This window comes from Mycetomoellerius zeteki, unplaced genomic scaffold, assembly GCF_001594055.1.
Source record: "Mycetomoellerius zeteki isolate Tzet28-1 unplaced genomic scaffold, Tzet1.0 scaffold135, whole genome shotgun sequence".
NCBI lineage: Eukaryota > Metazoa > Arthropoda > Insecta > Hymenoptera > Formicidae > Mycetomoellerius > Mycetomoellerius zeteki.
In genome coordinates this window covers 4,024,636-4,046,315 of record NW_017256287.1, presented here as the reverse complement: position 1 = coordinate 4,046,315, position 21,680 = coordinate 4,024,636, and the positions used below count along the sequence as shown (strand labels likewise).

Sequence of the window (21,680 nt, the reverse complement as noted above, 5' to 3'; positions counted from 1 at the left end):
TACGACACATAAAATATCGACTTAAAATTGTGTGTTCTGCCAGTATTGATAATAATTTATAGTATACATTATAACGCTTCTGTTTATTTCAGCTTATTAAAACGGCTAATCAACTATTAAATTTACAAAAAACAATTATATTTTGATTAGATAACTACTCTTTAATACGAAGTATGTATAAATTAACGAAACAGATAAACGATTTTTTAATTATTTGATAAATAGAAAAATTTTAAAACATTTGACTTTATATATCATTTTAAAAAACATATTAGAACTTACATTGCATCTTATATATATATATATGTATGTATACATATGTAAGGAAAGAAAAACAATTAATTAGTTAGGATCTACAATTGTATATATAAAAGATTTAATTAAATTTCATTAAAATTTAATTAAGACAGAACTATTTTATTTTTCTAACTGTCCCAGATTAATATAATACTTAAACATGAATCATATTAAATAGTAATTTAATGTTAGAAAATCCAGCATAAAGAATTTAAAAAAAGATTATTTATCGCTCTTAAATTATCTTATCCTTAATAAAATTTTTATCACAGAAATAGAACGCTGACCGTTAATCATACAAGCTATAAATGTAAAAAGATTGAAGATTGATCTCTCAAGCTAGCTAACTGTCGCCCGCAGCAAAATATCTTCTAGATACCGATGTATAATATTTGCCGTTTACAAGATCACTTTTTAATTTCCGTTAGAAGATCACAAAATATCCCTTATACTATTTTTGAACGGGTCCTCGGAATTCTTAAACGAATCCTCGAGTTTTATTTGTTTGGTTGAAATCTATAAAATAACTGACTTTTCATGAAATTGTCGGCTTTATCTCACTCATTCTCGGAATTGCCGAGACAGTTCCTGGATTAACAAATCCACGTCCTGGCTGCAAGATCACGATCGAGTATTGATCTTGTAACTGGAGAATACTACACCTACACGTTCAGTCGAACATCCGGTTTTCCTGGATCTTGAATCTCGCATGAGACTGATCTAGCGGAAGCTGTGGAAAAAATCGAGCGAGAAGGGAGATAGAGAAAGATAAAGATGAAAACGATAAAGAAAGAGATATAACGAAGAGAAAAAGAGAGAGAGAGCAACTCTGCCGGGAGAATGACTCGAGAGAAGCAAAGAGCTCCGATGATGTCATCGGTCGTCGAGTACTCGCGCCTACGCTTTTCTCTCTTCTCGCCTGTTTCTTCGAGCACCGCGTACGCTCTTTCTCAGCTACGTAGCGTAGAAAGAGAGCATCGCAGCCTCCTCCTGTTGAACTACCATTTTCCTCCATCTCTTTCTCTCCGTATCTTCCATCGTCCTTCCTTACCTCCCTCTCTCGAGAGAGCTTCAGGCTCTGCCATCGCGCGCGAGGACGAGTCGAGCGATATAACGTACCGAGGACACGCTCGATTCTGCCTCCACGTTGGTCCACGTTGCCGGTATATACCGGTTATGCAGATGGAGCCTGGTCTGGACCTCGTCGGCAATCTCGCCGCGAGAGAACGCGCCATCTTCTTCTTTCTCTCTTCTACATTCTTCTCGCCTCCTGCTGTCTCGCTCGTATTTCGTCTCCTCTTCTTCCTCCACATCTTGCTTCTCTTTCACCTATCCTCCGCCTTCTCTTCCTCTCCTCTTCCTGTTTTTCTTTTTCGCGGTCGCCGTCGTGGCTACTCTTGTCTCCGGCTCTCCGCAGCCGACAATCGCCGCTGCTTTAGTTTTACGCGCGGTTATCCGGATGTTCATACATGAGCTCGTCTCTCTTTCCACGTCATCCTCTCACCGTCTCCTCCGCCTCCTGTTCATTTTTTCGCCTGCTCTTCCTTCTCGTCGTCATGTGGCGTTTCTCGTGGCCGTTAGAACGGTTAGGAGCTCCTCCATCGCGTGGCTGACCAAGACCGAGCTATTTGCGGAGGAGATACCTTTTTGCGGACTCTTCGTAGTCGCTCTAGCAACCGCCGCCGCCACCGGTTCGGGGGATGATCAAGGGTGGTGGACGACTCGATGTCTCGCCGATCGATCTTGTTATACGACGTCATGATTCGGAGCTCCCGTTTTACTCTGAGATCACATACTATTAAATTCCGATCTCTTTTTCATTTTGTTAGGACACATTTTTTTTCCACCCTAAAAAAATTCTTTTCAACTTTTAAAGAGCGAACACGCACGAATGACACGCACAGCCTCCTTATTTATCTGTCTACGAAATCGATAACTTGCTGTGCTTAGCAACGAATTATAGTTAGAACTCTGCAGACTTTACGGATGATGAGAGTGGAATATAAAAAAGTTACAGAATATTTTCACCAATAAGAATACTTTTGTACAGCCAATCGCTGTATACACGAGCATATGTAGTTACTCATATTAATGTCCATTTTTATTAATGTAGATTAACTTTCTTGGTTTCTTTAATCTAATCTTTATCTTTTTCAATTTTTAGAACTAAAAAGTAAATTAAAGAACAAGATTAAAGTTAATCTACAAATAGACATAAGTTATATATGTATATACATCCTTAACAGACATTTAATACACGAAGGTAGTGATTAATTACTTATTTTAAGTAGTAAAAGCATTGAACAACAGTGTTTTTAATACTTAAATTAAGTAATTAATTACTATCTTCGTGTATTAAATTTCTGTAAGAGATGTATGTATATATATAATTTGATAGTTTATGTCCATTTGTAGGATAACTTTAATTTTGTTAGAGAAATCCAATTTGATACGGGAAATTACTTACTTTGAGTATTAAAAGGACTCAATACTTTTAATACTCAAAATAAGTAATTTTCGATATTAAATAGGATATCTAACAAGATTAAAGTTAATTTACAAATGGACATACTTAATACTGAAAAACAATGCTTTTAATACTTAAAATAAGTAATTTTCAGTATTAAATTGGAATATTGTAAAGAATATAACATGGATATGTACAGTACATCATTCTAGCGGGATCGTCCATTACGATATAAAGAAGACGATATTAATATCTAAAAGTAAAAGTATATATAGAAGAGTATATCAAAATTAGAGAAGCAAATTTATAAAAAGATTCCACGTACTGTAATTTCATGCTTGGCAAACAAATATAAAAATAAACACGAAAAGTTCATTTAAAAATATTTTACAGACATTATTTGAAACAAAGTGATGCCTACGAAACTACGCTTTTGAGATATGATACATTGAATGAATTCTTATACGATACACTTTTCACGGAGCCTCATTGAAGGTAAACCACCTAATAAAGTATACTGAAAGTCAGATTGGAAAGCATTGTAGCGATCGAAGCAAGAAGATAAAGTAGCGAACAACGGGCGTGAATATGACACAGCAACCAAGCATAATCGGAAGATTTTCTCTCACCGAATGGAATGTGTCTCGTCGACTCGAATTTAATCGCGTCGATCGGCAGGCGCGTTGTCATCGATAACGTCGATTCGGAATGCGACTGAGTTAACGGTAGCATTCGTTCTGTTCGTGATATGTCTTCACAGCGCAGTCTTTTCTCGTAAGGAAGAGGATATATAACTTCGGCAATCACGAGTTCAAGAAACGTAGTTCACACGATCGGAGCAGTCGCCATTCGATTAAATTGCCGCCATCAACCGTCACTCGACGAGTCTCGACGGTGCCTCATTAAATCAGCGTGAATATCCCATTTCTCTTGTAGATCCTCGACCCTCTTCAATTTCTGTATCCGCAATTGCGCGGATTAATTAGCGATTCGCGTCGATAAAATTGTACTAAAATTTTCAATTAGATTATTTCGCTCATTGTTCCAGCTTGGAGAGATCGTGCATCGATTTTCTTTCTCAGGAATGATTCGATTCGCAACATATGACTCACGCAAACAGATGATGATTTTACGCGGACGTGACGTTGAGTCGGTCGATAGTCAAATTGCCGGCAATTTATTCGTCCAATTACTCTTCTAACGAGACTTTCTCTCTTACTGGTTACAAATATTTCTCACGTGATAAAATAAATCTTTGTACGATCTATACAATTCGGCATATATTTGGCAGATACAATGAAAAAATTTTTCTGCAAAAATTCCACTGCTATTAGAAAGCCAATAGAATTTTTCTCCAAGCTTATCTTCGAACGTTATAAGAATAGAAAAATTTATTTTATCGATTTATTATATGCGATTCATATCATCACGTAGAAACGTAGATGTCTTTTTCGTGCGTCTACGTCGCAAGGAAATCCAAGATTATACCGATTTCAATCTACGCAACAGCTCGACGATCGAGATAATCGTGTGTATCGCATCCGTTACCGACATCGAGATTGACATCGCGACAAATCGACAGCTCCGGCTGTTCGCTTGTAGGAACTCGTGAGAAGACAATTATGCATATAATTTGATAACTGGTTTTTGCAATCCGGTAGTGATAGCGCCATGCCATATTTGGACGCGCATTAATCAGCTATGTATATTTCTGCCTACAACGCGGCACTTCTGCTACGATATTGTGGCCTACAAGCGTCGTAATGGTGGTTACGGAATATCGCGGTTAAATATCCAGATAGCACAGAGAGTCCGAAAAGAATTCTTTTTTAATTACCGACTTACAAAATGAAATCCTGTTTTGTCACATTTCTGTTCTAAAGTCTATCTCAGAGTTCCAAACGACTTCATGTCACGAATTGTAAGCTCTGTTTCAAAAGATATTTTTTTTCTCGTCTTTTTCTGTTTCTTAATTTTGAACAGAATAAATCATACTTTGATTTTTATGCAAATTACATATTACTTTTATTAAAGTAGGTAATATATTTACAAATACAATTTATATATACTATTTTGAACAAATTACGCTAATTCATAAAGAACTTAAGAAAATGAATACTTTTCAAGTTTCAATGGACCAGTTTTGCTATCTGAGTAGATCCTTCGCCTAAGGAGCCGTACACCAGTAATTCATTGCCTTCTATTTTACTGCTGCGGAAAGAAATATGCCAGCTTGCAAACCGCGACGAACGGTGTTTCGTTCTCATTTTCCGCCCCGAAGACTTTAATTTACTTACATCATCGTGGTTGTCGCCGTTGTCGTCGTTGTCGTTATTGTCTGATGCGCTATCCGAACGGATTAGAAACTTTCCAGATCATCGATTTCTATCGATTTCTCGATTTCGAGATAATATATAAGCTCTTCTCGTGGAGAAGACAAGTACATTACGGAAAAGTTACATCAGTTTAAAAAAAAATGTAGATGTGATACATAAAGACTACAAAGTCTATAAGTAACACACAAAATGCAAATTATAATTAATAGCAAATTCGATTGAATGCACTCAATGAGCGAGCACTAACTGGTGCACATTAAAGCCATCGTATACAAATTGAAAAATATGTGTTTAATGTAAATATATATATATAAAACCGGATTAAACCGTGAAATCCTCAATACATTTTATTGTGCTGTTAAATAAAATCTATATTTTATAATGCAAAATATTTATATTTTTTACTTTTACACAAATTGAATCAGTGTAACAACTTTAATATGCATTATAGCGTGTCTAATCGAATTTGCTGTATATATGGCATAGCAAGACTATGAGGATCCAGCCAGATCCAATATAAAGTCGCCATATTGGAATAACATGTTCATTAATCCAGTTTTATACTCTCTTTAGTTACACTCTATTATAATATACTCTAAATTCTTAGTTGGAGTGGAATCTCAAGTCCAGTTTTGGAAAAGTGGCACAATTTTTAATCTTTAAGAGTGAGATATCAACTTCAGAGTGAGTCACTTTAAATTTTAGAAAGTATGTCCTAAAAGTCAAAGTTTATTGCGATTTTTCATATTATTACTTAAAAAAAGAACATATTAATTTCGTTCAAATGTCTATCATTTTCCATCGATTATTAAAATCTCAAAAGTTTTTGGAATTCTGTACAAGAGGATCACTCGTTTCGATATCTTTCGTTAATAGGAATTGACAAAAAGAAATAAAAGAGACGATAACTATGTGCGTGAACTATTTGTTGCCGACGGGAACGTGAGTTGTTGTGTAAATAATTGGCACGGCTGTCCGCATTTGTTACGCTTGCTTATGAGGCTCGCTGTTCGTCGAGACTTCGAGAGACGATACTTATTCCGTGTTCGCAAAAACCAGCGAGACGAAGATGACAAACGAAAATATTGTTTTCCAGATCGCGCTTAAAGCATCTCGTTCGTCATCAGATTACACTGCTTGTAATCTAACTAAATATCGCTTCACATTGTTAAATTTAAGTCATTTTTAACCATTTTTATAAATCGCCGTTGCTCCTACTCGATGTGTCATTAATTTAAAACAACGGAATTAAACAATTTAATTCAAGAAAATGTATTAAATTTGACTCAAATTTAGTTTATTATTTCTTATCTTAAATATATACATTAATATGAACGTTTTTATTTTGAAACTATAACTACAGAAATGGATTGATTTACATTTTGACACATATGAAAGTTAGAAATAACGAAATGTTATTATAATCTCAAGAGATTAGATTACCGTTGTTCTTTTAACAGTGCTCTTATCACATAAATCTTATTAATAAATATACATTTGTAGTGACGTAATTCAATTTTCAGATTCAATACTATCGAATATTTGTAAGAATATGTTTAAAAGGGATATATGGAAGTTTAATGTGGAAAATTAAAGTTGCGATATATTATTTTTAGATATTTATTTTAGTACAGCTGTCGACTTGACGAATGAGATTATTTTTATCTTTGGGCAAAAGGAAATTTTATGCATGTGAGAAAGATAACTACACTAAGAAGACCAAAAATGCTTAAGAAAACAAATTGAATACCGCAGCTCTTGAATACTGATGTGATAAAAAATACCTACCTGGACAATAAGTTTAATTAAGAAGATAGTTACTTTTCATAATACATTAAAAATAGAATACACATCTTTTTTGTTATACAGTTTTACGGGATTATATTTGTAGTTGATAGCCATGACATTCTTATCGTACGAAATAGCGCATGCACAAGTAATGTATTTTGAATACTGATACAATGCCAGCAGTTATTGTTATCATTCCGTTTGTACGCTGCTATATTATCATATTAGAGGACTAGCTTCGCGTTCGTTAACTGCAAATGTTTGCCGAAAACGTAGAAATCACGTAATATTCCGCGGACGACATGGTGCCTTTCGAATGCAGAACGCTTGTGGAATAATTTTAGGCGGTGCTCGAGCAGAAAGTTGATCCACCAGCCGCGACTAGTTGCGAAACTTCTTTGAATACTGACGAAGTTGTATTCAAAGTACTTATGTCAGTAATAGGCGAATCGTTTTGCTATAAAGAAGAAAAAGAGAAGGAGAGGAAAGATTGTAGAATAAAAAAAATCTTTGTTTAAATTATAAGACGTTGCTACAGATTTTGTTACATTATAATGGGAGTAATATTTCAAATTCATTTTATGCAAATCGACGATAACGATCGACCGCTAATTGTTCTTATTTAAAAACAAAAAACGTTTGAGATTAATATCTTTATCGAGCAGACGGACAAATTCTTTATAAACCTCTAAAGATTATGCAAATCAGATTTCCTCGAGACGATCGCAGCCTTGCATATTCTACATCGTCCTCGGTGAAGCACCTCGAACGAGTCGCGAGCACTCGAAGCGAAGACGAACGGCGAACCGGTCGTAACTGTTGACATAATTCTGGCGCGAGTATATCTTCGCTATGCATCTGCGGTTTCCTAGAATTAAGTATAACGATCTCACGATTTTCTTTGAGCAATCCAGCGACGTGCGAGGAAACGTTCCGTATCGCTGATGCAGAAAGTGCAGACATACGCGCGTCCATTGTGAAAGTGTCAGTCGTGCATCTCCTTTGATTAAGTCTCTCGCGTCATCGACGGACAGCCTCATAGGTCACTGCCATTTTCGTTCTTGTCTCGTCCGTATCGAGAGATAATGCGTCTACGAAGACCAGGCTCCGCGGGGTACAACATGCCGCCATGGAGGATCTTCCCACGATAATATATTTCTGCATCGGCTGTGCGTTCAATGGATACTCAATTAAAGTTTTACTCGTTTGCATGCGCGCTGAAAGTATACGGCAAAAATCCTTATTAATGCCCGCTTATATTGCAGAAATTCTTTAACTCTGCTAAATCACAGTTGCCGTTCCCCCGATACCACGGGCAGATAAAAACGATATAAAATTATCGTCGTGGAATCTGCGTAGGAGACACAAGAAACATACGCCTTTTATCAATATCAAAACAGGTACATCGCTTTACGCGATCGTTATCTCATTGAAAAATTTGTATTCGATAGAATTCTCGCCGGTAGTGTCAGATCTGCAGAAAGGATTTGATTATATATGCATCCAAATAAAATTTTTTTAAAAGTTCCGAATTTATTTGCTGCATTTATTTATTTGTTTTTCATAATTTATACTCTAAAAAAGAGAGATCTTCATATAAATAGAGACGTATGTATATTTTTAGTGTATATTTTTCAGACGTAACATCCTTAGTTTTAAACTAATGATAAAACCTTTCTTTTATTAAGTTTTTATATAAGTCCAAAGTTTATAGTATGTAATATTTTTAGACTTAAGAAATCGTAATATCACGCGATTGGCTAATTTTTTGCGCTCCTACACTCAGGTTTCTGCAGATATTAAAATTTTCCGCGGTTGTGGGTTCTTAATCTCCGTAAATCTCGAGCAAACAATTCGAGAGTAACAGGTATCTCGGTGAACATTAAAAAAAAGGTCTCATGCATGGCGGATTACGAATCTTCCCGAGAAGATGTCCGCGATAGTAAAGGAATATTCGTGCACCCCAATGTGTGGAGCCCATTAGGATCCAAAGGCGGTTGGTCCAGTCTTCTTCTTCTCCTGCTCTCTCCTCTCCTCTCCTCTGCCTCTCTCGATGGATTCACGATGCTGGAGGAGAGGCAGGAGAGGCAGGTCGGGTGGTCAAGCAACATTCCGCTGGCCGAGACCCTTCCTCCCCCTCTTTGGTAGATGGTTCCCTATATACAAGCTCTCGCTTCTTTATGAGCCACAACGATATGTGCCCACGAGAGCGCCAATATTATTTCGACTACGAGCGTTCTACGTAACCTTGCCGAAGTACGAACATTTGCTCCTCGTCGTACTTTGCCTGTCGAATAGATACGCTACATCGCGTCGTGAATCTTGCTGATCACGTGGCAATAATATCGGACGTTTTAATATCGACCGCACTTTGGTCGTTTCTGCTCGGTGAACTTTACACCCTTCAAATATTTTCGATTTTTCCGTATACGGAAAGAATTTGCTGAAGTATCTAAATATTTAACTATAGATACAGATCTGAAAGTAAATTTTATCAAACCATCAAAAAATAATTATGTAGAACACTCAAGTTGATTATCAAAATTTTTTGCAGCATTACTCTCATCATACTTGAGTTTTCTACATAAATATTTGGATTAGCATCGTTCTTTCCGTGTATGAATTTATTGACAAGTATAGTGCTGTAGAATTATATTTTGTTTGTAATTAATTTTGTTTTGTAAATCAATATAACTATGCAAAAAAATATGATTCTGTAGTCTCGATAGCTAAGTAACATTGCTTTCATACGAACTACAGATGAGAACAGAGATAATCATACAAAGTAATAAATTATGATCATCTTGCCAACTTGCGTGATCATTTGTGCATTTTTCTCATTTCCGCGAGACGGGCACTCGCGATTTTTCATCCTCGCTTTCTCCTCGTTTTTATCGTCTGCTGTAACGTCTTTCGCAACAGCTGAGATTAAAGCAACGGATATGTATCCGATTTTTCCATACGATGCATCTGACTTATTCTGAATGTGAAGACCGGCTCCACGAATAGCAGACCGGTATGAAGGAGAAGGTGAAGCAAGTAAGAGAGATAGAGAGAGAGAATGAAAAAGAGTAAGAGAAGATATCTAGGTCCGGTTTCGGGAGGTTCAAGATCCTCAAGTACACCTTTAAAAATTTAAGTCATGAACAATTTTACATTAACGAAACATCGCTTATAACGCCTTGGACATGTTATCGATTTTTGACTTCAACTTGCGACGATCTAATGGGAAATCGAGCTTAATTAACATAAGAGCACCGTTATCGTGCGTGGTACCCGCACGATGTGCAATTAATGCGAGCACTTACATAATTATTGTCAGGCAGTCGATCGCGATGAACTCGCGTTACAATGTCGACGTGGTAAAAATTCACGCTCGTACGAGTTTCCCTTAACGGCACGTGAATGATAATACATTCGGCGTAAAGCGGTTGCGACTAATGTGCGACTACGTGGCAATACAGTTAAGGTAATTAGCAGATACCATCGAGAGACATGACCGTATCTCACGCTTAGTTTGCGAGAGAGAAAGAGAGAGAGAGAGAGAGAGAGAGAGAGAGAGAGAGAGAGAGCGCCATTATTTCCGAGCATTTAATATTATCTCTGAATAATATTACCGCGAAACGGTAGTCCGCGATGACTACACACAGGACGCTTTTCAAGGCCATGGAATCAGCTTATTCCAGTTAGGCATCTAAGTAGACATGTACTTTATGAGGTTTCTCCTACGTAATTCAAATTATTCAAACTTCAAAAAAGTATCATCATAATTTTACGCGTTGCTGGCTTCGGATAATATATACTGCCTGCTAATCGCTACAAAATCTTTCGATATCAACGAGTCATATATACTTTCTTAATTTAAATGTATTAAACACAGAAGGGATTATATTCTGATTGATTTATCTAATTTCAAAATGAGCTTGTTTGTTCTGATTATTGTGCCTATAAATAACTTAACTACTTACTTGTCTGTATTTGCTTATACCATTTTATTTTCATTGAAAGTTACAAGAATATTATAGAGCTTATTATTATTGTTAATTTGTTTGGAAGTTTCTCATGTTTCCTAAGGAATGATGTTTAATTATTTGGGATACTTTGTGCCCTATTATTTCCCTAACATTTATGATCCTTTTAAAAACAATTGAATATCTGTTGCTTTTATTTTATGATTATCTCAGTAAATACTGACTAACATTACATCAATATTATAATTTCTCACTCAACAATAAAAATGTAATATAAAACATGTTATACGTTAGATTGTTGAGTGATACGAAATCACAACTTTGCTGTAATGTTACGGTTAGTTGATATTTACTGGAATGCGATGCAAACTCTCAATTTGCCCATCAAAGGGCTGCTCAAGATTAGAGTTCCCATTTTCTTCTGTATAAACATTAAAAAGCAATAACCAGAGGGATTTTCCTTTGCTGTTTCGCATCATTTAATCTTACCGGTTTCTAAATGATGCATGATACAGCAATTGAATAAAATTTGTGCTCTGCAGAGAGGATGAAGCTTAACGTTCTTTGTATGTCGCGCGAATAAAACTCTCTGTGCGAACAAAACTCTGGGACACCTTCCGGCCTTCAGAGTGTCGCCTGGCAACGGATTCGATACACCTACCAAACCGCCCACACAGTTCGGAAATCCTCCTAGCACCCGTCATCGAAAACTCTACATCCGAATAGTGTCACTACTAGACGACTTGGGTCGAAGCATCGGAGAAAGTTCCAAAGCGTGTACGCGCGTGCAAGAGCTCGCCCACGCCAGGGCGCCATAAAAGTTAAGTTCGAATCTGCCCTCCTCAACCGCCTCCACCATCGCACCACCATCGGCTTCACCACTGTTGCATTCTCCTCTCTCCCTCTACTTATGTTGCCCGGGACTGCTCATTTCTTCTGCTTCTTCTTCTTCTTCTTCGTCTTCATCTCCTCTTCCTCCTTCTCCACCTGAAGCTCTTCTTCTCCTCCTCGTCGCCATCCACCCGCGATCTTTGCCTTCTCATTCCTCTTCTCCAACTTCTCTCGTCTCGCCTCTGCTCGAGAGGAAAGAGGGGGAGGAGGGGAGCTACGCGAAGTCCCTCCGCACGGACCCGTCGCGACAAGCCGCGTCGAGGAGGTCCAAGAATGCACGGACATCGCGGCATGGAAGGCGGTTGGCTGTGGGCCCCGCGAAGGGGAAGCCTCTCGAGAGAGCCGGGTTTCCTCGACGTAGAGCGGCGGAGGACCTGCGTCGAGGGGGAGGCGGGAGAGAGAGAGCTTCACGGGGCCTCGAGGGCCACTCCGCGACCCGCCGGGAGGACGAGGAGAGACGGTGGAACGGCGGGGGCCCGAAGTAGGGGCCGGGAAGTGACCGGATGGCCTTGGTCCCGAGACTTGGTTAGTTACCGCGCGGCTGTCTATAACTGGCCGTGCCACAGGGCGGTATCTCCGATTTCGACCGCTTTTTAAGACGACCGGGCCAGGCCGACCAGCAAGCAGAAAGGGGGAGGGGGCCCCGCCTGGTCCGGCAGGGGAAGTCCGAAGGGGCGACATGCCGACGAATACGCAAGACGTGCGCATGTATGTTCGAGAAGGCTGAGAACAGAGCAGCTCGATGAAATTTTGTGAAAACTTTTAGTACTCGCGATTGTAATAAGAATAAATCAGTTTCAGTAATGTGACAATTCGCGCATTCTAATAGAACATTCCGCAATCTTTTCTATTTTTACAACATTTCATTTATTAATTCTTATTCGCGGATGAGAATAGATTTTACAGGCGCTCTTACGCGCTCAAAATGAGAAAGCAATTGTATCGGAGCGACTTGCGACAGGAATACAATTAGAGTATTTAAACTTGCGACTTAATTGCATTACGCGTGCGACGCGCGTACTACATGTTACCTGAAACGAAATCTTTTGCACGGGCTACAACTCACGCTCTCATAAGGCGTACCGCAAAAACCAATTTAACAGCTTAATCGCAATTAACCGAAAAAGATTGGCATGCTTCTCACGCGCGGTGTTCCATTATTCGAGCGCCGAGCGCCGTCGCGGTCAGATCGTGGGTCCGAGACGCGCGAGAATCGCGCGCGGTATTCCACGCGCGATCCATTCGAATAACTCCGAGTAACCTTTGGAAATCGGCAGGTATACGATTGCGTAAACGCGCAGATACGGTTTGCCGGCCCGGCAAAACGCCGCAGAAATAATGGGAAGCGAAACGCAACGTGTTACACGCACGCTCTTTTTTTTCTCTTCCGCGGTCCACCACTCGATCCCGCGGAGGACGAACGCCTACGTCTCGTCCCGTATAAATTAACGTAGTCGTGAAATCGCACTCGCGGATCTCCCCCCGCGTCGCCGCGTCGCCGGGAGGGACTCCTGTCTGGAGCAAGGATGAATAGCCCGGTTACTTGCTCACCATCGCTCATTATTGTTCAACAGGGGCAACTTATGTGTGAGAGCGCAAGAAGGTATATCTGAGACGCGTACAAAGCGACGTACAGGCTGTTTCAAAGGTCGTGCACTTTTATCCAAGCCACAGGTGGTCGAAGCCAAACCGCGAGTAGAATAATAGGTTTTTCAAGGTCGAAGATAATAAAATGCAACGAAAAGCGAGATTCCACGTATTGTTTGGAGAAAATGGTCAATGAAGGAGCGTTCCAATACGGCATAGATCTCCAAGGAATTCCCAAAGATGTCCCAAAAGAACGTCTTCTAAACCAGGGTTGTTATAAATTCCTCGTCCTAAAATTTCGTAACTTTTTTCTAATTTTCAAACAAAATTTCATAATTTTCTTTAGCTTTCAATAATATTTTGAAATTTTTTTATATTTTGGTCCTGATTTGGAAACACTAAATATTTTGTTGAGAGATTAATTTAACGTAGCAATATAAATTATTATTAATGTTGCTGTCACTACTTGCATTTTTAATTAAGTTGGCAGTATTCCAAAACTGCAATGATATACTTACATATTAAATCTCTTTAAAGTCAAAAATTTTAATTTTCCAGAAAATTTTGCAAAATTCCTTGACTTTTCTCTGATTTTCCTAATCAATTTCCCTGATTTCAATGACTTCCAGTTTTGTGGCAACCCTGTAAACTTTCTAAGAACGTTCTCAGAACGTCTCTTGGATAAAGTGTACTGTATGAAAAAACGTGACTTTTGACACGCCCGATACATCGGCGTTTCAGCCAAACGTCTATCGAGCTAACAATTACCTCAGCGAGTCTACTACTTTGCGAAAGTCTCATCCGTGGTATTTCACGAAAGATCCCCGGGCGATTTTGTCTATCGTTATATATATATATACCTCGCAGATCAGACGTCGGCAGGAAACATCGTCATTAAGAAATTCGTTGCTGACGGCGCTTGAGACATCACAGACGCGCTGCCAATCTGTCAAGTAGCGTTTCGCATTATTATAATTATTCACACAGCTTCCGCGTGTCTCGAAGGTGCGTCAATTCGCGAACAATCCGGAAAGTTTGCCGGCTTACGCGTCGTCCGCGTAAGTGGCGCATTAAGAATACCTTGTAGGACCCAATGATGCTTGAGCACAGCGATACTTTTTCCACGAGTCCGCAATCAGTGGACGACTAATGACGAAGGATATTAACTTCGTCACGTATGCGGTCCATTATAGGCACGTCGCTGAGATCCGCGGATCCGCAAACGCGTTTTATGCAGATTACCTCTTCTCGATTTACCTCGTACCACGACGATAAATTAACGCGGCGGGGAACGTCGCGGGTCAAGAAACTGTTATAGGTTTCGACGCGTTTGTTCGAGATGCGTTATTATTTAAGCGTTACTGTTCTTTTCCGCCTCGAGCAACCTTCGAGCGTACTTCTTCGTCTCGACTCTACGACTATGGACGTAAACTCGACGTATTGAAAGGCTCAACTGAAAAGCCGGCAATCTTCATTATAGTAGAGTAAAAATGAGCAAATGGGCATTAATTACATCGCATGAAGCGCGAACTGAAATGAAACGGAAGAGAGATAATTTTCGAGCTCAATTAATAATTTCTCAGGTATTTGTTAATCCTCTATTACGTGATGTAATTTTCAAATCACACACCGACATAATTTTATTATTCAATTTGTCTTTTATATTTCACTTCGTTTATCGACTATTATAACTTTGAAACTGTAATATAGAGGAATGCATCTCTGCGCTTTGTCCTTAAAGAAGATTTATTCTTTATTTTATTCTAATTAAATTTTTTCATTATCAAACATTTCTTAATCAAACTAACAAATGATTTGCAAGATTAATCCGATCTTTAACATTCGCTTATTTATAATTAAACATATATTATAATTAAACATACATATTTTAGATATATTTTAGATATATTGCATCATATATATTTTGTGTACACGGAAAGAATGATTTTCCTGAAGTATCTAAAAATTTAGCTAGATATAAATTAGAAAAGAAATTTTTAGATTATCAAAATAATTAATATGTAGCATGCTCAAGTTTGCTAAAATATCGAAACTTTTTGTAACATTATTTACCACCTTGAATATTTTACATAATCGTTTTGATGATTTAATAAAATTATTTTTAGATCTGTATATAGAGAGAGAGTTAAATTTCTAGATATTTCAACAAAATCGTTATTTCCGTGTATGTAACTTCGATCGTGTATTTATATTCTTATGTGGAAAGTCGCCATGAAATCGGAGGACCTGGTTACAACGTGCTCGAATTCGAGATAAGACAGAGCCCCGTCGCCGTCTATGTCGCTCTCCTCCAGAATTTTTCGACACACGGTAGTCACCTCTTCGGCACTTAGCCCACCTCGAGTCAGTTGCCGACAGGTGCGCTCCAAATCGCCCAGACCCAACACCCCGTCCTCGTCGAAATCTGTTCGCGGAAGATTACAAATTGATAGATGCGTGATACAAAAACAATCATCAGAACATTGTCCAAGCAAAGCTAAATAAACTTAACGGCGATTCTTCTTTGTATCGATAATGCCTTTTCACTTAAACCTAATCGTAAAATATTTATGAGAGTTAAAAGCAATGGATAACGAGATAAAAACGCGTAATCTACGGCTAAGGAAAAACATTCTGCTCGGACAAAGGTATAATTATAACGCTGCACCGCGGCAAAATCGATCGGTTGTTCCGTGCAAATATTCTCGTGCATCGTGGATGTCGTGTCTGAACGCCGTATGTACTCCTCATCCCATGGAACAACTATAGGTACAGCGAGGTCGACCTCCAGGCTCTCTCACGATCCGCCCGTTCCGTCTGTCTGTCCGCTCGTCTGATTCACCTGGTGGTTCGTACCGTAAATTTTGAAGGCGTAAAAGACTTTCAAATCTCGCGGTGCTTGTTCGGAGAATACGGACAGCATCTCGAGAAATTCCTCGAAACAGATTCCTTCGGATGTAGATTGTCCTGAATCCTGGCGTTGCGTAAAAACTTCCGAGATCCGTTCTCTAAATGGATTTTCCTAAAAAGAAAAAAAATATCCTGTTAGTAAAAACTCTGTTAGAAAAAATATATTTTTAGCTAAAATGTAATAAGATAAGTTTAAGTATTATTTAATGGTAAATTCGATCACTCGCATTATACTGGATATTAAAAGCTGCTTTACGTATATAAAATATCTTAATGCAATGATACAATATAATCAACTTTGACAATGAAATGATACGTATATACGTATTTTGTTAAATAGCATGACTATATCATTAGGAGATAGTTAATCGTTTAAAATATTTATATACTTTTACATTTAACTTTGTTAACTTCATGTAAGGCAGCTTTTAGTATGCACTGATTTAGTGTAGTGCAAGTGATTAATTATTACAAATCAAATTAAATACTTAAACTACATAATAATATAAACTTAGAGTGAATTCGGTCACTATACGTTACACAAATATATATATAGAATATATATTTTAATTAAGACATAAAAATATTCATATAAATTTCCTTACATAGTAAATAACAATTAAAGTTATGTAAATGTAACGTTGTATACTTAAAATAATGATATGTACATAATTTAAAGTAAAATAAAATTATACGTACATATATGTATATTAATTTAAAATAATTATGTAGAATTATATCTTTCTAAAAAGAATAGAGAATCTATAAATGAAATGAAGTTTTACAACATATGCATATGAAACTTATATAGAATTTTTGTGTTCGAAATTATTTTAATATTAGATAATACAAACCTTCAGTTCGGGTATACGAGCCAAATACGACAGGGGCAAACGAAGAGACGATGCCTCTTGCGATGTCATGGTACGCGGTATCATTCCAGGATCTCCTATTTCTCTAAATCTCTTAAATATTCTGTAAAAAATGAAAGAAGTTTCGACAAAGTAAAATAATGCAAATAAGGTACTACCTTAAGATTTCTTTGCGCGTGAAAAAGGTGCAATCTTGATAATCTTCGAATTGTTCTTCAGTGAACGTCGCCACTTTATTTCCCATTGCTCTATTAAATGATTTTTTTTTTAATATAACACTATAAACGCGCGCGCATAGGATTCTAGATTTTTTTTAATTTAAGATATTTTTTGTTATTTTTTAGCAGGAAAACAGCTTAAGAAAATTAATTTGGATGGAAATTAGAAAACTCTTTAAACTAGATTAAGAAATACTGTTACATTTACGAAAGAATAACGAGGACTGAGTTTTCACGATGTTCGATGCGAAATCTTGCAATCTAATAACCAGGGTGTGTCTCGCCACTCCTACCCTCAGGGACATTTCGATTTTAAATTTACGAGAAACTATGACCTACTTATATACTTTATTGTTAGTTGTACAATTCTTTTTTATAAACAATATGAACATGCGAGCTCTCTGATATTAATACTCTACGAGACTTTTATATTTATAAAAAAATTATACAATTGTTAAATGGAAATTATTGATTAATCATCAAGATTTAAAAAATATAAATATATGCATATGTATACATATGTTAAAACGTTTCAAGTGTGGTGTTATAGAAGATTAATTGCATTAATTGTATTGATACAATTGTAGAAAAACATATATTTCAAAATCTTAATCATATAAGTTGTTTTTCATAAAAGATTTTGTACAAGATATTGAAAATGTAATTGTAAGTTACAATAAATATTAGAATACTTAAAATTATTCAATATAATGATCTTTTATTTATAATTCAGTATTTATAACCTTCTATTTATAATTCTTTAGATATAATAATCTTCATATGCCTCTTTACAATCTGTTAAATTATGAATACATTCCATAAATTCGTCTTCCTCGAGTCCGGAATCCGTAAAGGCATGGAATTTCTTGATACTTCTTATCCTTTTAGTTTGTTTAAGTAGAGATTCGTACATTGCCGCGACATTACTACCGCTGTGCATTCCAGCCATTACTGCAATCGAGTTAACATCTGAAAAAGAAAGCAAACGCTGTTAAATTTTATCATTATTTAATCTCGACGTTATTTTTCATATTAATAAGAAGACTCACCGGTTCCTACAGGCCAGCCGGCGATATTCCCATCCTTAGTTACGTTATTATTAAAGATCTTTGGATATGGTAAAGCAATTTTCAACGGTGCCTCAATGTTGGATAAATATGTAGCTGATGCATGACATGTACATGCCAGATACAACGTCATCATTTCATGTACGCTGGAGCATCTGTAGGCTGGTTTGGACATTTGTTTACTAGCTTCGTGAATAGGTCGCTTTATTCTGTCTTCGGGAATTCCTCGTAACACTATACTTTGCATATTATTATCCATTGGTATATCGCAGCTTGGTGTTAGGCTTGTCCATAGAGAGCCTTCGAATTCATCTAATACATCTATTAAATCCATTTTCATCTTCATAGGAAACGGCAGGCTCAGACTAGTCGCCGCAGCTTTGCGACCTAGTTTGTTCAAATCGGCACACAAATCGGATAAGCTGGCGCTCGGATACTTCTTAGTTCTATATCTCAAGCTCAATGTATCTAAAGCGGTCGCTAATATCGCGCTACTGTGATATTTTAGCTCTGGATTATATGTTATATTCTCAAATTTACGTGAATCAGCTCCGAATGGCCAACCAACTTGTCCACAAGAAAGTGGACTATAAAGCGATGAATTCTCTCCGATGTGTTGCCAGCATAATGCTGTATTGACAACTTTAACTAAGTCCGATGCACTAGGTTCGGCATTATTAAAGTCAAGACATGGAAATGTCAAGATACTCTTTCCATACTCATCATGTAGATGCTGAACGCAAGACGCTCCAAGACCAGCAAAGCCATCATCAGAATCCATAAGCACCTATTCATTAAGATATTACATTAGTAATGACATGATTGTTGTAATAATAAAAAAATGGCGTGCAATAATGTATAAATATGCACCTGAAATCCTTGCATTAAATCACACTCTTCTACATATAATCGTATTTTGTCTGTGAAATTGTCAAAGAATTGTTCCGTAGACCATAGATCGCGTCCATACGTGAATATATTAAATGGCCGCTGTGTACAATTGTGTAAATACTGTTTGATAACCATTACTGTTCTTGGATGGAATTGTGGTAAAAGAAAGTCAACCCATGACCTCACATCGCTTTCAAAGTTGAAATTTTCTGAATCCACTACTCTATCAAGTTTATTTAAATTCTGAATAAAAGGTGTTTTTGGACTGGGTTCGGCGCTGGTAACTTCTAATTTTGTATTATCCCATAGCAGCTGATTGTCTGAAGATTCTGTATCATATAAAGAACCTTGTTCATTCAGGTAACCTAATGCTCCTTTTAAATCTGCTATTAACAATCTTGGCGTGAATGTTACTTGTTTCTGAAACATAACTGTCCAGTAGTAATTACCATTTTATAATATCGAAATATGTACATTTATAATATAGGTTTTGAATATGAGAGAAAGAGAAGAGAGAGAGAATCATATGAATTTTAAAATTATAATAAAGAAATTTATTAGAAAATATAATAATCTCTTCTTTTACATTATCATATATATCATATGTTTAATATAAATACAGACTATATTTTAGAGATATAGAAGTTATGCACAAAAAAATACTTTTGTTCCTTTTGTTATATAAATTGCAATAAAATATTGCAATTTGCACTTTTAAGAAAAATGTTTTAGGAATTTTTTGTTATTTGATCGAATGCTATATATAAAAAATATAATTCCACAATATCTGCATTAGCTTTCATGTTTCTGATCAAATTGTATACATAAAAAATATATACCAATCTCTGCATTGGCTTTCATGTTTCTGTTTTATTATTGATTTAATCACAAAGTCTTTGTCCTTTGTAAAAAAATATACTCTAAAAATATAACTATATATTAATATAATTTTAAATTCTAATCTTGGAACTAAAATTGCTATATAAATAAACCTCTTCGATAGTTACAATATTTTTAGTGCCATCGATATACATTTATGTTGCCTATCTATAAAAGTAGCAAAACATATTTAAAATACAATCTTTACAATTATACTTACTCGCATGTTTTCACCTTCTTTATATAGTACGTCATGATTTATCTCGGATGGATTCTTCGGGTCGTACATAAAATTAGATTCCTGTGAAATAATTTTGTAATGTATATAATCGTTAAACAAACACAACACACAGAGATGCATATACATCAAGATTTAGCAATAAAAAAATTATAGCCATCAATACCTGCAGATTCCACCAATGCGTGCCAATAAAATTCGAATAATGACCCAATTGAATGGTCAAAATTTCCCGTGTTGTCATACTTGTCAAATTTATATTTTGTTCTTTATAAAACAATGTATTAAAGTCTCTCTTTTTTTCTCTCGACCAAGTATAAAAAATTTATTTGCCTATTTTATACTGATGGATAGGAGATATCTAAATCTGTTTCAATGTTATCCATCAAGTAGACTTCCTGCCTGCTCTCCACCTTGATAGAGATTAAAAAATTTTTAATCTGTTCGTATGATTATATTCGTATAGTTAGCACATGAATGTTTACATACATTTATATATATCAAATGTAAGTTTTTTTTTATACCTTTCAGATGAAGAGAGTAAATATATCTTCCACCTTTCTTAATTAATTGTTAGGTCAGTTAGGTTATTTCCGGACACATACCAGAGAGAAACTTGAGGGCCCTTTTCCCTTTTTCCTGTAATCGCAAACTTTGCCCTCGCACATTACTAGCTCTGTTCGACTTGCATACATTTTTTTACACTTAAAATGAGATAGATATATATTTGGCGCTGAAAAGAAAGAAAGCGAAGATACTGAGTGTAAAAAGTGTAAGAAAGTCGAACAGACCAACTGTCAGAGAGAGTGAAGATTGAAATTTGACCAATGAGGAGACAAAGGGATTTTAGCTTCTATTGTTTTGATTGGTCAAATTTCAATCTTTCAATCTTCAATCTCAATCTTCAATGCATAGTCTGATTCCGGCTTTATGCTGGATTCACACTGCATCCGATTTTCGTCGTACGACGTTCTGCATCCAATCAGAAAACAGGATTCCGATAATACGAAGCAAAATTCATCGGAATCCTGTTTTCTGATTTTTTTTGACGAAAATCAGATGCAGTGTGAATCCAGCATTACATGGGCGCGGAATGCGGAAATGCGGAAACGCGTAACCAATCAGAAGCGATCCGCTGTTATGGTTTCGCGTTTTACTGATTACTAATTGGTTACGGTATGGGCGGGTATTATGTATGGTAATGAACTTATAAGGCCTTATTTCTTTGAAGAGAGATTAAACGGTCAGAATTATGTATGTAAATGATC

At 36.7% G+C, this 21,680-nt stretch overlaps 2 protein-coding genes across 2 annotated transcripts; both read right to left on the bottom strand.

Annotated features, from left to right (window-relative positions):
* Window positions 1-15,543: 15,543 nt before the first annotated feature.
* LOC108731610 (Calcium and integrin binding family member 2) lies at window positions 15,544-17,363 on the bottom strand. The gene is made up of 4 exons (XM_018462009.1): window positions 17,278-17,363; window positions 17,102-17,222; window positions 16,194-16,359; window positions 15,544-15,762 (listed from the first exon to the last, which is right to left on the bottom strand). Exons 1-4 carry the CDS (start codon window positions 17,361-17,363, stop codon window positions 15,545-15,547), a joined length of 591 nt encoding a protein of 196 aa, XP_018317511.1. The 3' UTR covers window position 15,544.
* Window positions 17,364-18,097: 734 nt separating this feature from the next.
* Window positions 18,098-21,011, bottom strand: mst (misato mitochondrial distribution and morphology regulator). Its single transcript, XM_018461997.1, has 6 exons — window positions 20,937-21,011; window positions 20,579-20,825; window positions 20,395-20,475; window positions 19,275-19,715; window positions 18,387-19,191; window positions 18,098-18,306 (listed from the first exon to the last, which is right to left on the bottom strand). The coding sequence occupies exons 2-6, from the start codon at window positions 20,654-20,656 to the stop codon at window positions 18,098-18,100; spliced, it is 1,614 nt and encodes a 537-aa protein (XP_018317499.1). The 5' UTR covers window positions 20,657-20,825; window positions 20,937-21,011.
* Between the last annotated feature and the right edge of the window lie 669 nt (window positions 21,012-21,680).